Below are 13,219 nucleotides of genomic sequence, written 5' to 3' on the forward strand. Positions count from 1 at the left end.
AATTTTAACTAACACTCATCATATGTGGGACAAAGGATAAAAATGTCAAATGGAAAAGGTCAAAATCAAAGGGGTCAACATATTTGTGACCTAATCTAAAAAACTACATTTAAATTTGGTAGTTCAATTGAAATATGATATGATTTTCATGTTATACCAAAAAATTATTGAAATTTGATATTTAATCATAATTTTCTATATATACAATAAAATACTAAAATCCAAAAACAATTTTAAGGAGCTTTTTTAAGTTTTGGTTTTATGTATTTTTTTCATTTATTTCTCATTCTCAGAAGTAAGTTAGAAGAAAAAACAAAAACATTACCAATTTACCAAATAGCTTTAGCAGTTAGCACTGAAAATACTAGCCACAAAAATTTAAATATTTGACTAAAATAAAAATAGAAAAACATCTAAATTGAACTGCAACTCAAACTTTATTTATTAAAAAAAACATTTGCTTTTTTTGGAAGAAGAAAAAAACATTTGCTCAAATGTTGGAAACAGTTTTTTTTTTTTTTTTTTTTAAAGAGTTTAATTGGAGAAAAGATAACAAGAACGTGGCACATGGAAGCTCACACTGTCAATGGAGAGCACTGTCCTCCTCCTCACACAACCTTATCCATGGCGACCCAGATACTCCTTTCACACTCTCTTTCAAAACCCACTTCCCTCCTCTCATTTACGTCGCTCCTATACTCCTAGGTACCGTCCTTGGGATTCCAATGACGAAACCTCTCGGTCCCAGAGATTCGGTTTTAATTTCAGAGACATAGGCAAGGAAGAAGAAGAAGACGATGATGAAAAAGATGGGTACGATTACAATGGAAGTAAAGGGAAGAAGAAAAGGCGTTGGTGGTCAGATGAGTCTTCGGAGATGGAGGAAGGCCCAAGTGGAATCTTGGAGGAAGCCATTGATAGTGTCTGGATTTTCAAGGTTCTAATTTTACTTCTTTATCAGGTTATTTGTGTAAATTGGAGCTTAGTTTAGTTATTTTTACAGATGTTTGACTTGTCCAAAAACGAAAACAACTTCAGGTGTTTAAGCCTTAAGTCTTAGAATGCATCATTTTGGTTGCCTTTTGTTATTTGTTCATAGTGAAATGGCTGATTAACTGATATATAGCTTTTCTCTTTTTCCCATTTATTATGACAGATGGCTTGACTTTACAAGTGTGATGATGCCCCTTTGTGTGTGTGTGTGTCCGTTCTTTGATTGGCATCTCTACTTGTGTTTCATCAAGAGTTTAGAAGTTAACCAATGCCATTATAGAAGTTGTTTATTGTAAGCAATAAATTTTGCTCTGAAAAAACTTCTTATCAAAGCAAGAGAGGGAAAAAAAGAGTTTTGATTTCTCTAAGAACATAAACTTTAGGTACAAGAGACATAAATTGCATAAGATGAACTTAGAGAGATGTAATAATATGGACAATCTGTTACTGTTTTTGTTTAAGTTGGAAACTCCAGTAAAGCTTACTGTTATGAAGCCAGTATTATCACTTATGCTCTTTTACTATGAAATGTTTTCAGTTCCATATGTAAATATTCAGTTGCCCCATTTAGTTGACTGGCTTTTATTGTTTGCAAGGTTCAGCACCTCACTGTTTGAAAACTTACACAGCAGCATATCAGCATAACTGCTATTGGCCCAAAACAACCTAATAGGCTAATAGAGTGTTACTCCCCCCCCCCCCCCCCCCTCCCCTTTCCTGATTTCCAGTACTCCCCGGCCTATAAGGCAAATGTAGTGCTTGTACAAATGAATTGGGGTCCTGTTATCATAGTTCTACAAATGTGTAAGTTTTTCTTGTCAATTTTAAGGTCATGTTCTATAATAAAATTGGAAGAGAGCTGATGTTAAGCACAATGTTGTTGAAGGCACTCCCCTGAGAAAGCAGCCAATGAAAGGCACCATGATGGGGCATTATCTCAGCTAAGGGAAGGCACCTTAAGGTAGGAAACAATCTTTGGAGTGCCTTAGTTGGAGTGATGCTTTTCCCAAGCATAGAGAAAAAAACCTTAATCTGTTTTCTCTGCAATGAACCGCTGTGGTTAGCTATTGCCTTTACAAAATTGAGAGTAAGAATGTCTTTGCTTGGGTTATTTTGGTTAGGCATTGGTACAATAACTTGATATTTGGTTTCAAAGAAAGAATGAGCAAACTGCTTGGATAAGTTGTACAGAATCCATAATGCTTGCCTTGATTCTAAGACTATTTTTGTGGGGTTCCCTTAGTAGAAATGAAACCCCCCCCCCGGCCCCCATGTTCTGCCTCATACCTGGACTTGATCACTGATGTATATTCTTTGAAGGAATATAATAATATTGATAAAATGATTACCTGCAAAAAGGATCAAATATGAACACCATAATGACAATGTTCGAGATACAAAATGTCTTACTGAAAAACTAATTTTTTTTATTATGCTTCTACTGGTTGATTTCTATTACAAAATTTTGTTCTTATAGGTGTAAATCTCCAGATATATTTGCTTTTTGTTCAGCGCAGGTGTTCAGATCCTATGGTTGGGCACTCCCAATTATTATCGCATCATTGCTGCTATCTACGGGACCAAAAGCTTTTCTTATGGCATTAGCACTCCCCCTTGGTCAGTCAGCACTTTCACTTGCATTTGAGAAGTTATGGGGACGGACACAAAGTAGACCAAAACGCAAGTCTAGGATGAGAAGGAAACCATGGAAACCATCTGCCAGCACTGTAGGTAATGCTAAAATCGATGAAGAAGAAAAATACGATGAAGACAGTGAAACTAGTAACAAAAAGATGGGTTATCAATCTTGGGTTGTTGGCAATGATGTTTCAGTGAATAATAGGGGTCAAGATGCATCAAGTTTTGGTGGATGGGATGATCTTGAAAGAGCTGAATCTGCGCGGAGGCAATCTCGGAGAAAGCCAACAGGGAAGAGTAAGTTGAGTCAGAGAGAAAGAAAAAGTGACACACCTCTTCTGTTTAGATTGTTGATTGCTGTTTTCCCATTTTTGGGTTCGTGGACAAAGATATTTTGGTGAATAGAGAATAAAAACCAGCAGTCTCAAGCCTGGAGCATGAATTTGATCGTCTTGCCTGAAAGTGTTCGGTTCAAGAATTACAAGGCTTTTTGTTTCTGTTCTTGCATGACCTTCAGATCCATGTTAAAACAGTTGAAGCCAAGATGAAGGAATCAAATTTCAGCCAGAACCAATTTGCATATATGATGATTTTTTGATGGCATAATTAAAACACTTTATTGTATCGTCTAACTTGGATGTTGAGGCTCTTTCAGAAATTATTTGCACACCATTGTATATACTACAATACAATCTTGGTACATTTAGTTCCATACAGTGTGTAGAATTTGGTATTACAGTGTAGATTTCTAAGATGAGGGAAATCTAAAGGTTGTACCTGGAAATGACTTTCATTGAAATAAAATAATAATCATGATAATAAATCAAGCCTGTGTTTAATTCTCATTAACATGCTACTTTTCTTTCATTGATTATCATGAATCATACATTGCTATTTGTTTTTCATTTCTGGAGAGTTCTACCCAGAAATTGAATCTGTGACATTACATGAATGAAACCTTGAAAGAACGTCAAACTAATCTGTTAAAAATTGTCCTTCTCTTGTAAACAATGTCAAATGTACACAGAAACTACTGTCATCTTGCAAATAGCTTGACTCTGTTGCAAGCCGATGTAGGGTCCTGAAGGCAGCGGCAAAAACCCTCCTCGTCTTTGGGAAATGAGGTTGGCAGGGGATGGTCCGGAATCACTCCAACCTATAAGGAGCAAGGTGAATAAAGTTAATTTGCAGTGAATAAAGTTAATTGCATGAGAGAGAGAGAGAGCATCAGACCTTGTCGATATCTGTGTGAGCAGGTGTCTCATAACGAGCAACTGTAACAACCAACCCGGAGCCATCAGACAGCTCAAAAACTGACTGAATCTTGCTGCATAGTGGGATGGATGGCTCATGTCAGGAATTCATCATTTTATTCATGCGAACTGTGTAGAAGCAAAAGAGATTACCCTTTCCCAAATGTGGGTTCTCCAAATAACACAGCACGTTTATTGTCTTTCAGTGCCCCGGCTAATATTTCACTTGCACTAGCAGTTCCCTTATTCACCTGAAGAAATCTCAGAAGATATATAAAGCAATTTTCACCACACTCTATGAAAAAATTCTTTGAAGATAATGTTCTTCGAAAAAATTTTCACCACTGTATAAAAATCAGAAAGACAACGAATCCTAAAACTAAAATTATGCACTTTGCAAGAATGCCACATTTTGAAACAATAAAATACAGATCCAACTATGAAAAGGTTCCCTGTTAATAGACAAAATATCAGAAATGAAAAACTGAGTCCACCATTAAACAATGTAGAGAACATACGCAAGCTGGATGACAGCACAGTCAAAATGATGACTACTGCATATCAAGAAATAGCATGACCAAATCTCATTTATTGTAGAACGTAGAAATGTACCAGCACAGATAGGGGTTCTGAAGTTGCTACTGCACTGCTTCCATCGGTGTCATATATATCTCGAACACCACGACTATCACAAATATATACAATCACACCTTTGTCCAACCTGAAAGGCAACATCTAATTATGAAAACCTATGCATAAATTAAACAGACGTAAGGAAGTGCTAGCAAAACTTTTGAAAGACTTAACAATGATTTTTTGATAAAGTAGAACTTGTGCTGCATAAATTTGATCAACCATAAAGCATTAGAATATTAAACATAGAAAGACCTCTCAGGCGGCACAAGTGTGAATTAATAATCTAGTTGTAAAAACGATGCATGGACATGAATCAACTCAAAGTAAAAAAATCTTTGAAATGAAATAAACGCATTTCATGTGTTGTCTTCCAAATGATAGTTTCAGCATTTCATGAAATGTATGAATCCAAAATGTCCATATCTGACACTTCCACCCACACACAGATGGCTTTCATGCCATCTCTACAATGCTTTTAGATGATTGGTTCCCAGTTTTGTGCATATCTAATACAATGCATACAAAATGCATCTGACACATTAACTTTGATATTCGAGATATGATAGATCAGAAAGGAACAGTTTACAAAGTAGAATATCTGTATGGCATGGCTATGACTTAGTGTAAACATTAGTTATCTCATTTCAGAAAAAAAAAAAAAAAAAAAAAAAAAAAAAAAAAGTATTCAGAAAACTCAAACAAGTTAGTCAGCCAGACTAAATTAACTATGCAGCCAAAACTTCATTCATTTTTTGTTCCCCATCAGCAAAATAATACTGATTTGACTAGTTAAGGCACCAAAAAGTGTAAATTTCAGGCTTGCAAGATAAGTTTGCCACAATTCTTTAGAGTAGCTTACCACATCTTGGCAATCTCAATTCCTTCTGGGAAAAGACCACCACTGCACAAAATTTAAGCTTTCAGAAGGCCTTCCAATGGGCAAAGTTAACAAGAACCATGTTGAAAGATAATCACCTATTGTCTCGAAGATCCAACACAAAGGCATTAACATTATTACTCCTTAAAGTACTAATTGCTTCCTTGACAGCACCTACACAAAAATGCAAGTTCTTAAGGAAATTGCAAGACTTGAACCTCAAATTATGAGCTTGTTTGGTAACACTTCTATTCTGTTTATTTAAAAATAAATAAAAAGAGAGAAGAGAGAGGCAAGGGAGAGGGCAGGAAAGAACAGAAAACAAAAACACTGCAAATGAGCACAAACAAATGAAGTACCAAATGAGATTATGAAGAATAAAGTACATAAAATTTTAAAAATTGAACCATGTTCCTTCAAAATAAAACACAGAGAACTGAATTCGTCTGTCAATAGTACCGGCCTTGTAATTGATTAAGACAGTGCCATAAAATCAAAATTATAAAATTCATAAGTAAAAAACAGACAAAAAAAAATACAAGTTTTCTTGGTGGGCTAAATTTTGTAAAATTAAACATTTTGTACTATCCAAATGAGTCATGAAGAGGGATGATTTCAGATCATCTATTCTTTACACAGTTGTACGAACTTTTATCTCATGCTATGCTTCGACAAAAATTAAGATCCTGTACAAAAAGGAAGATCCAAATAAAATTTTGATTACTTGCATGGATAATTGCTCATGGGAGAGTCAATACTTGTGTTAATGTTCAATGAAGGAGGCCTGATATGTGTCTCTCACCCTCATGGTGTAATATCTGTAAACTTGGTGCAGAGGACATTGATCACTTATTTCTTCATTGCCCAATTGCTCTTAGTTTGTGGCATGAGCATTTTGAAAAAGCTAGTTTGAGTAGGGCCATTCTGGAGGCTTGCATTTTGCTAGAAAAGCATTGTGCCTTTGGTGGGGGAATTAAAGTGAAAGTTTTGTGGAATAGTTCTGGGGCATTGTTTTGACTGTTTCTTGAGGTGTTATGGCTTGACAGAAATGCTACAATTTCTTAGGAAAAGGTGGAGAGGGGAGGTGTCAACTTTGTGGGATATATTGAGATTTCGGCTTCTTTGTGGGCGTCGGTGATTGCAGAATTTAGAGACATTCCATTTTTTATTCTTCGTGCAAATTGGGGAGCTTCCATTAGCTGATCAGTTTTGCTGTATTGTGATGTTTTGCAATTTTGTTTGGTGTTGCTCTGTTGCTTGGCGCTGCTGTATTTGTACTTGGAAGGCTAGGATTTATTCTAGTCGTGTAGCAAGGTTGTGTTTCATTAATTTGGATGGTGGATTTCTTACCCATGGCTGGAAATTGTACTCTTTTGACTTCTTCAATAAAGTCTTTGTTTCATATCAAGAAAAAAAAAATGAGACACAACTCCTGGTCATTTCTGTAAACAAGCTAGAAAAATAAAAAAGAAGGAAAAAAAATGTTGCTTTTATGAATATAAATACATATGTTTTCACTCCTGACAGTACCTAACCGACAATAACTACTAGTTTTACTTACCAGATGCATTTTGATTGAATGCTGTTAGTTTGATATAACCAATCCTAGGGGAATCCTTCCCTGAAGCAGGCACCACACACAGTCTTGACTTCACCGGATTCAGTGAAACTCTCTCTCGCCTAGAAGGCAGCAAGAACTGGTTTAAAATATTTTATAAAATAATGGGAAAAAAAGGACTGCAGATTCAATATAAATAGTGACAATTAATCCCACTGCTAAGTGCTAAACCCACAACTTTGCAGTAGCTCAAGTGTCCAAACAAATGGGATGGCTTTGGTTAAACACTAAGTTCAATTTCTGGCCACCAAAGAAAATGTCAACTCAGCCCAAAAGCATGTTGACAATGTTATGATGAAATTAATATCAATATTGAGGTTTTTTAGCTTAATTTATCAAAGCAATAAATCTTCAAACATTTGTGGGCATACAAAATGTTATTTACCTAAGAAGGGAAAAAAAAAAAGTAGAGCAAAGGTATCCCTAGGACAAATGAGATTACAGGCCTTCCGCAGGGATAAATGAAGAACTGAACTTACATTAAAGCCAGGTGCTTTACTTCAGGTCCACTACGAATGGTTAATTTCACTGCACTTCCTTCAGATCCCCTGTAACAATTAGAAGAAACAAAACTAAGTGGGAAAGGAAAGTCATGATTTAGAAACAACTTATTTCAATTACAAGTAACCAGACAGCACTTAGAAATTCAAAGGGCTCAAGATAGAGAGCTTGTCCGGATTGTTAAATGATAGGCTTTTAACTAGATTTGGTGAATAATCCCCAAACAAATGTCCTAGTACTTAATTGGCAATTACTAAGATAGCCATTTAAGATGTCATAACAAACTTTAAACGCAAACTATAACTGTCACTTGGTAATTTTAATTTTTACAATTCACAACTAAGAGAAACAACTAAACAACTACCAGTGAGATGATAAAGGAATTGACAGGAAAACTGCAATATGTCTTTTGCATATGTCCATGTGAATGGGATTCCACTGATAAATTGCAGCTATGAAAATAGATGATATCGTAAACCATATTATGATTGCACTTCCTTGTTACAGCCTACATATTTTAGATGAAAATCTAATTTGACAGGTTAAGTAGCTGGAAGGGTAAGAAACTCACTGTAATCTCTCTGCTGCATCATATATGCCCATTGTTTCTGTACTTGTATCATCAATTGCCAGAATAACATCCCCAGACAAGATGCCAGCCCTGTTTGCTGGACCTCCTGGAGCAGCTGAAATAACAACAAGACCAGCTGGTGATCCATCAAATTTTGTAGGGTAGCCAATTGACAGCCCTACGCCTGTAAGAGCACCTTGAGTCCCAGACTGCCTTCAAAGAAGATATGAACAGATTTTAGGTACAATATCTATATTGAAATTCCACTGAAGAAATGCTATCTTAATATAATGGGTATTAATGTGAGAGTTTATGTGTTTGATGTGGTATCTAATAGTGTCACATTCTTATTTAAGCTAAAATGCAATATACTAAGATCATAAGAAGAAATATCCTTGTACCCGTAGACTCTTGAACTTTTCAGGCTCCAGAAACCGAGTGAAAGGATCCTCCAATGTGGCAAGCATCTTCTTTATTGCCGTATCTAATTGCAAATATGCCATTAGGATTTAGAGAGGCAGAAATTGGAAAGGCAAGTATAATATTTTCAACTAAAGTGGGAGTAGACTTTAGAGATTGTCAAATAGTTTGCAACTAAGGGGTTGGAAGAACCAAATAATCCAAACATGTATCAAGTAAAATAAGGTATCATATGCAGAAGTTTATAGTACAATGATTAAGAACAGTGTATCTATTTATTAATTTTAAGTCCATTTTACCATTTTAGAGTTGTACTTTCAAAGAACTGCCATGGATTATTCAATGCTACTTTAAATATGGTAATATGCAGAAAAATACAGTACGTAATGACTATAAGGATGGAATCCATACATGTCTCTTCTCGTGTGTTCATTGGTTCATTGCGCAGCGCGTTTTCTCTGTACCGAAACCAACTCTGTCCATTGAAAGATTTGTCAACATATGCACGATCAATCATCCTCCATGCCTCTAAGAAGAGAAGATTCTCTTCAGTGAGAGCCCCTGTGCAAGATAGTAAAAGAACAAAGAAAAAAAAAAGTAAATTGTCTGACCCTTGCACAATTTTTGGCTTTCACTACTCTATTAACATGAAAAAGTAAACTTACAGGATGGAATCTTGCTGACAGAAGAAACGGACATGACCACCATCAGTCCAACAACAAATCGAACAAAAAGATGCTGCCTATTTTTTTCTGAACAGTTCATAACTTTATGGAGACTGCCAGCATATTTCTTCAATCGAAGTTTTTTCTTAAGCTTGCTATAACTTACTGAAAGCAAACCACACTTAGAAAAGAAACTTTGGTTGAGCCTCCGCACTGGCGGAAGCAAGAAATTGTGTTTAGAGGCCCAATCAGTATTACTATAATTTATCGGTCTCTTAATGGATTTTTTCCATACACACATTAAGGGAGGCATTGCTCGAGCTTGTACAATCCTTACTGGCAGATACTTCCATTGCAGCACCTGCAAAGAGCAATTCAGCCTCCCCATTACAATTAGATAATGTTCAGCATACTTCATAGAGCAGTATCTTTCAGGAGACACTAGGTCTCTTTTGGATCTATTTCCTTAAAATTTTGAGACTAGTACAAGATATTACCAACTACCTGAAAGTGAGTTAGAGTAATAAAAACTACAACTCACCACATCCTTAAAATTAATGCCATGAATCAAAAAATAAATAAACAAAACATTTTCGCCTTAAAATTTTAAGCAAATAGTATAGTATTATATAAACTTAGAAGCCGAAACAAACAGTATTATGAATTATAGAGTAAGCAAGTGCAAATATTCAGCATTCACCACATCCTGATCCAACAAAAGAGCAAAAGGTTTAGAATTTTTTTATTAGAACGTAAATTCACAGTTACCATGTTCTTCTTTTGTAATTGTGGTTACGCCCAATGAAACTTAGTTAAAATGAGCCATAAATTAGATAGAAGTCAATGAGAGAGAACGAGAGAGAACGAGAGAGAGAGAGAGAGAGTACCTGAGGAGTGGTGGACATGGAAGCGGAATTAGGGTTTTTGTACAAGTTGAAAATTGCGAAATTGGGGCATGAAGAAGCAGTTGCAGAGCTAGCGAGGACCTCCATCAACGGAGAGCCCAGAGAAGACGCTCTTCTTCTCCGTTGAGATTCTATCTAAATTCTACTCCTTATCCCATGTTGGGCCTTAGCCTGTAATCCGTATAGAAAGGATGGGCCACTCCCTTACCCCCCATCAAAAGCCCGAATTGCATGCCAGCTATTTTTGGGCCATTCTTTTATGTTATCCTTCTTATTTTGATTTTTTAGAATTACTTGAGATTGAATATTAAATCCAAAGAAACTCGAAACATTAGCCACAATTTGTTCCATTTAAGATTTTTAGCCATTTTTTTATTTTGAAATCTAACCTTTGTGTATTACTTGTGCTCCATTAAGAAGTGTTCAAATCTCTCTCAAGTAGTGCTCGACCCTGTCGAATAATGCTGGTGGAAAGTTCGAGCACTTCTCGAGAGTCAGATTTTTAAATTTTATAAAAAATTGTTCAAAGTTTAGGAAAACCAAAAAAAAAAAAATGTTAGTTTTCAAAATTTCTTAAGTTCAACTCTTTTTCATGTTATATCAGTTTTAAAATTTAATCCAAACATCATTTCATTGATTGATCAGTAGCTCGACTGATCTTAAACAATTTTTTCTCTTTACAAACTCAATTACCACGGCATGACAATTATAATTTTTATCAATCTTTTGTACTAACAATTGACTAGGGGTGTGGATGCGAAGTGCATTTATATTATTCTCTTTTAATGGGTTTAAGGCAAATTAGAATTTTTTGTGTTGTGGTCTTGTGGGATATCAACTAAAATGATTAAAAAAGAACCGTGACTAAAATGATAAATTAAAAAAATTAAAAAATATAGCATCGAAGAAAATAGTATGTTAATAAAAAAAAAAAAAAAAAGACTTCAATAATAAATGAAGAAATTTGTACACACTGATAGTGATGGAGGCAGTCGTACAGATTGGAAAGGAAGGTTTGATCCTCAAGACTTTTCGAATACAAAGTCCAGGCAACGTTCAAAGTCGTCACATTGACCAAACCACAACCTGTCTCAGTCTCCCACCGTTGCTTTTGCTTTTGGTTCAAGTCTTTCACACTTGAATAATTGACTCGCCACCCCTCTGCTTTAATGTAACCAACCAAAGGTACCTCTTTATTGCATCCATCACAATTGCAAATCCAATTGATTTTCAAGCCAAACTAGTGGTGAAGAGCATTAATTGTCCCCACACTTTGATGTTAGAGTTGGAATGTCATCTTTTTTTTTTTTTTTTTTTTTTGCTAGCTAGTTTGGTATATCAACTTAGTTTTTAACAATTTGAGATTAATCAACTCCTTTATGGTTTGTCGGTATCTGTCTTCACAAAAATATATTCTAAGGTTTACCTTCCTCAATAAAAAAAAAAAAAAAAACTTCAATTCAATAATTATCTAAACATTAAGTATAGTATCAGAACCTTTAAATATCTTATGTTAACCAGTAGGTAGCTCATATAATGTCTACATATGCTTGTTTCACCCATGGAATAAGACTCCATGTTTAAAATATACTATTGACCACTTTCTATTAACTGAAATTTTTAAAATCTAGTAATTGTCTAACACTTTAATGTCTTTTTCACCAAACAAATTGTAGCTAGCTTAAGCTACAATTTTCATTTAAATGTCAAATTTAGCTGCCCCTTCCCAATTAGACCATTTCTTTCCCAAGAAACTAATCAAGTAATGTTAATAAGGGTACTTGTTATCCCACGAAATCTTCTTTGAACTATGGATCTGTGTATAAGGGTATCCCAAAGTCAACTTTATACTTCTGACCAAAACAAAAGTCAATTATTGGATTTGAAACAGCCATATACTGCATTTATGCTTAGCATTATTAATATGAGGAAATAAATTGATAATACACCACTGCATGAGCATGATGAGAGCATTATAGCAATCATATCCCACCATTCTTCCACCTTCATTATATTATGCCAACATCATCATTCCATAAAAGAGCATCTATATAAACTACCATTATTGTCCAACCCACGTTGGGAAAATCCTGCAGTACTCCTTCTTACCATTTTATTCTACCATATCAACCAAATTTGACAAGAGAAATATACATTAATTAGTACATGACTGAGAACATGACATGCTTATCAGCTCACATAAATGAATCTCATCTCTTTGAGGATATGATCAACACTTCAAAAAAGGTGAGTACGAGGACTGTTATGAATTACTTTTATTAGAAATGGGTTCGATCATAAATGTGATCAAAATATTTTACCTAATGTGCCAAATTCTATATCCAACAAAAGTGAATTCCATTTCGTAAAATAAGCACAACACCTAATGTAATAAACCACTTTTATTAAAAAGGGTATTTTATATAAAAGATTAAAATGAGAAAGAAAATTAACTTACAATCCATCTGGTCTTATACTTAATTTTCATGAAGTGTTTGGTGGTTTTTGCTGAGCACTCGACAGCTACAAATGCAACATATACTTAACACTTATATTTACAAGGCTTTTTTACTCAAATACCACCTGAACTATAAAGGGTGTGCTCAAATACCACCCAAACTTTTTTTCTTGCCAATTTACCACCTGAACTTTCACATATTGGCCAATTTATCACCTACCGTCATTTTAGTTAAATTTTCTGTTTATTTCAAGGGTATTTTCGTCATTTATATAAAAAAAGCATTTTAAATATTAAAAAAAATCTAATTAAACCCCTTAAAAAAAAAAGGGTATTTCCATTTTCTATTTTTTTAGTTTTTAATTTTTTTCTAATTATATTTTAAAAAAAGTTTTTAAAATAATAATATTTTTTTATTGTATTCAAGGGCAAAATGGGAAGTTTGGAAAATTTTTTGATGATTTAACAGAAAAATGGATGTTAGGTGGCAAATTAGCACATATTAATAATTTCAGGTAGTAAATTGGCAAGAAAAAAAGTTTGGGTGGTATTTGAGCACACCCCCTATAGTTCAGGTGCTATTTGGATAAAAAGCCTATTTACAACTTAAAATGCGTTTGCAATCTAAATTATGTTATCTACAACTTAAAAGGCTGCATCTACAACTAAAAAAATTACATTTAT

At 34.6% G+C, this 13,219-nt stretch overlaps 2 protein-coding genes across 3 annotated transcripts; one reads left to right on the forward strand and one right to left on the reverse strand.

Moving 5' to 3' along the window:
- Window positions 1–547: 547 nt before the first annotated feature.
- Window positions 548–3,343, forward strand: LOC147293722 (uncharacterized). 2 transcript variants are annotated; one of them, XM_086231607.1, is made up of 2 exons: window positions 548–961; window positions 2,511–3,343. In XM_086231607.1, exons 1-2 carry the CDS (start codon window positions 587–589, stop codon window positions 3,030–3,032), a joined length of 897 nt encoding a protein of 298 aa, XP_086087733.1. In that variant the 5' UTR covers window positions 548–586; the 3' UTR covers window positions 3,033–3,343. The 2 variants fall into 2 exon arrangements, with proteins under 2 accessions (XP_086087733.1, XP_086087734.1); XM_086231608.1 differs by having other exon boundaries at window positions 554–937.
- Window positions 3,344–3,475: 132 nt separating this feature from the next.
- On the reverse strand, window positions 3,476–10,215 carry LOC147293723 (Peptidase S41 family protein). The gene is made up of 13 exons (XM_086231606.1): window positions 10,060–10,215; window positions 9,173–9,533; window positions 8,919–9,068; window positions 8,489–8,571; window positions 8,088–8,296; window positions 7,495–7,563; window positions 6,959–7,077; window positions 5,496–5,571; window positions 5,380–5,421; window positions 4,497–4,605; window positions 4,038–4,135; window positions 3,865–3,958; window positions 3,476–3,787 (listed from the first exon to the last, which is right to left on the reverse strand). The coding sequence occupies exons 1-13, from the start codon at window positions 10,162–10,164 to the stop codon at window positions 3,668–3,670; spliced, it is 1,635 nt and encodes a 544-aa protein (XP_086087732.1). The 5' UTR covers window positions 10,165–10,215; the 3' UTR covers window positions 3,476–3,667.
- Window positions 10,216–13,219: the final 3,004 nt, after the last annotated feature.

Source organism: Dryas octopetala, chromosome 2, assembly GCF_963921425.1.
Source record: "Dryas octopetala chromosome 2, drDryOcto1.1, whole genome shotgun sequence".
In the NCBI taxonomy this organism is placed as follows: Eukaryota; Viridiplantae; Streptophyta; class Magnoliopsida; order Rosales; family Rosaceae; genus Dryas; species Dryas octopetala.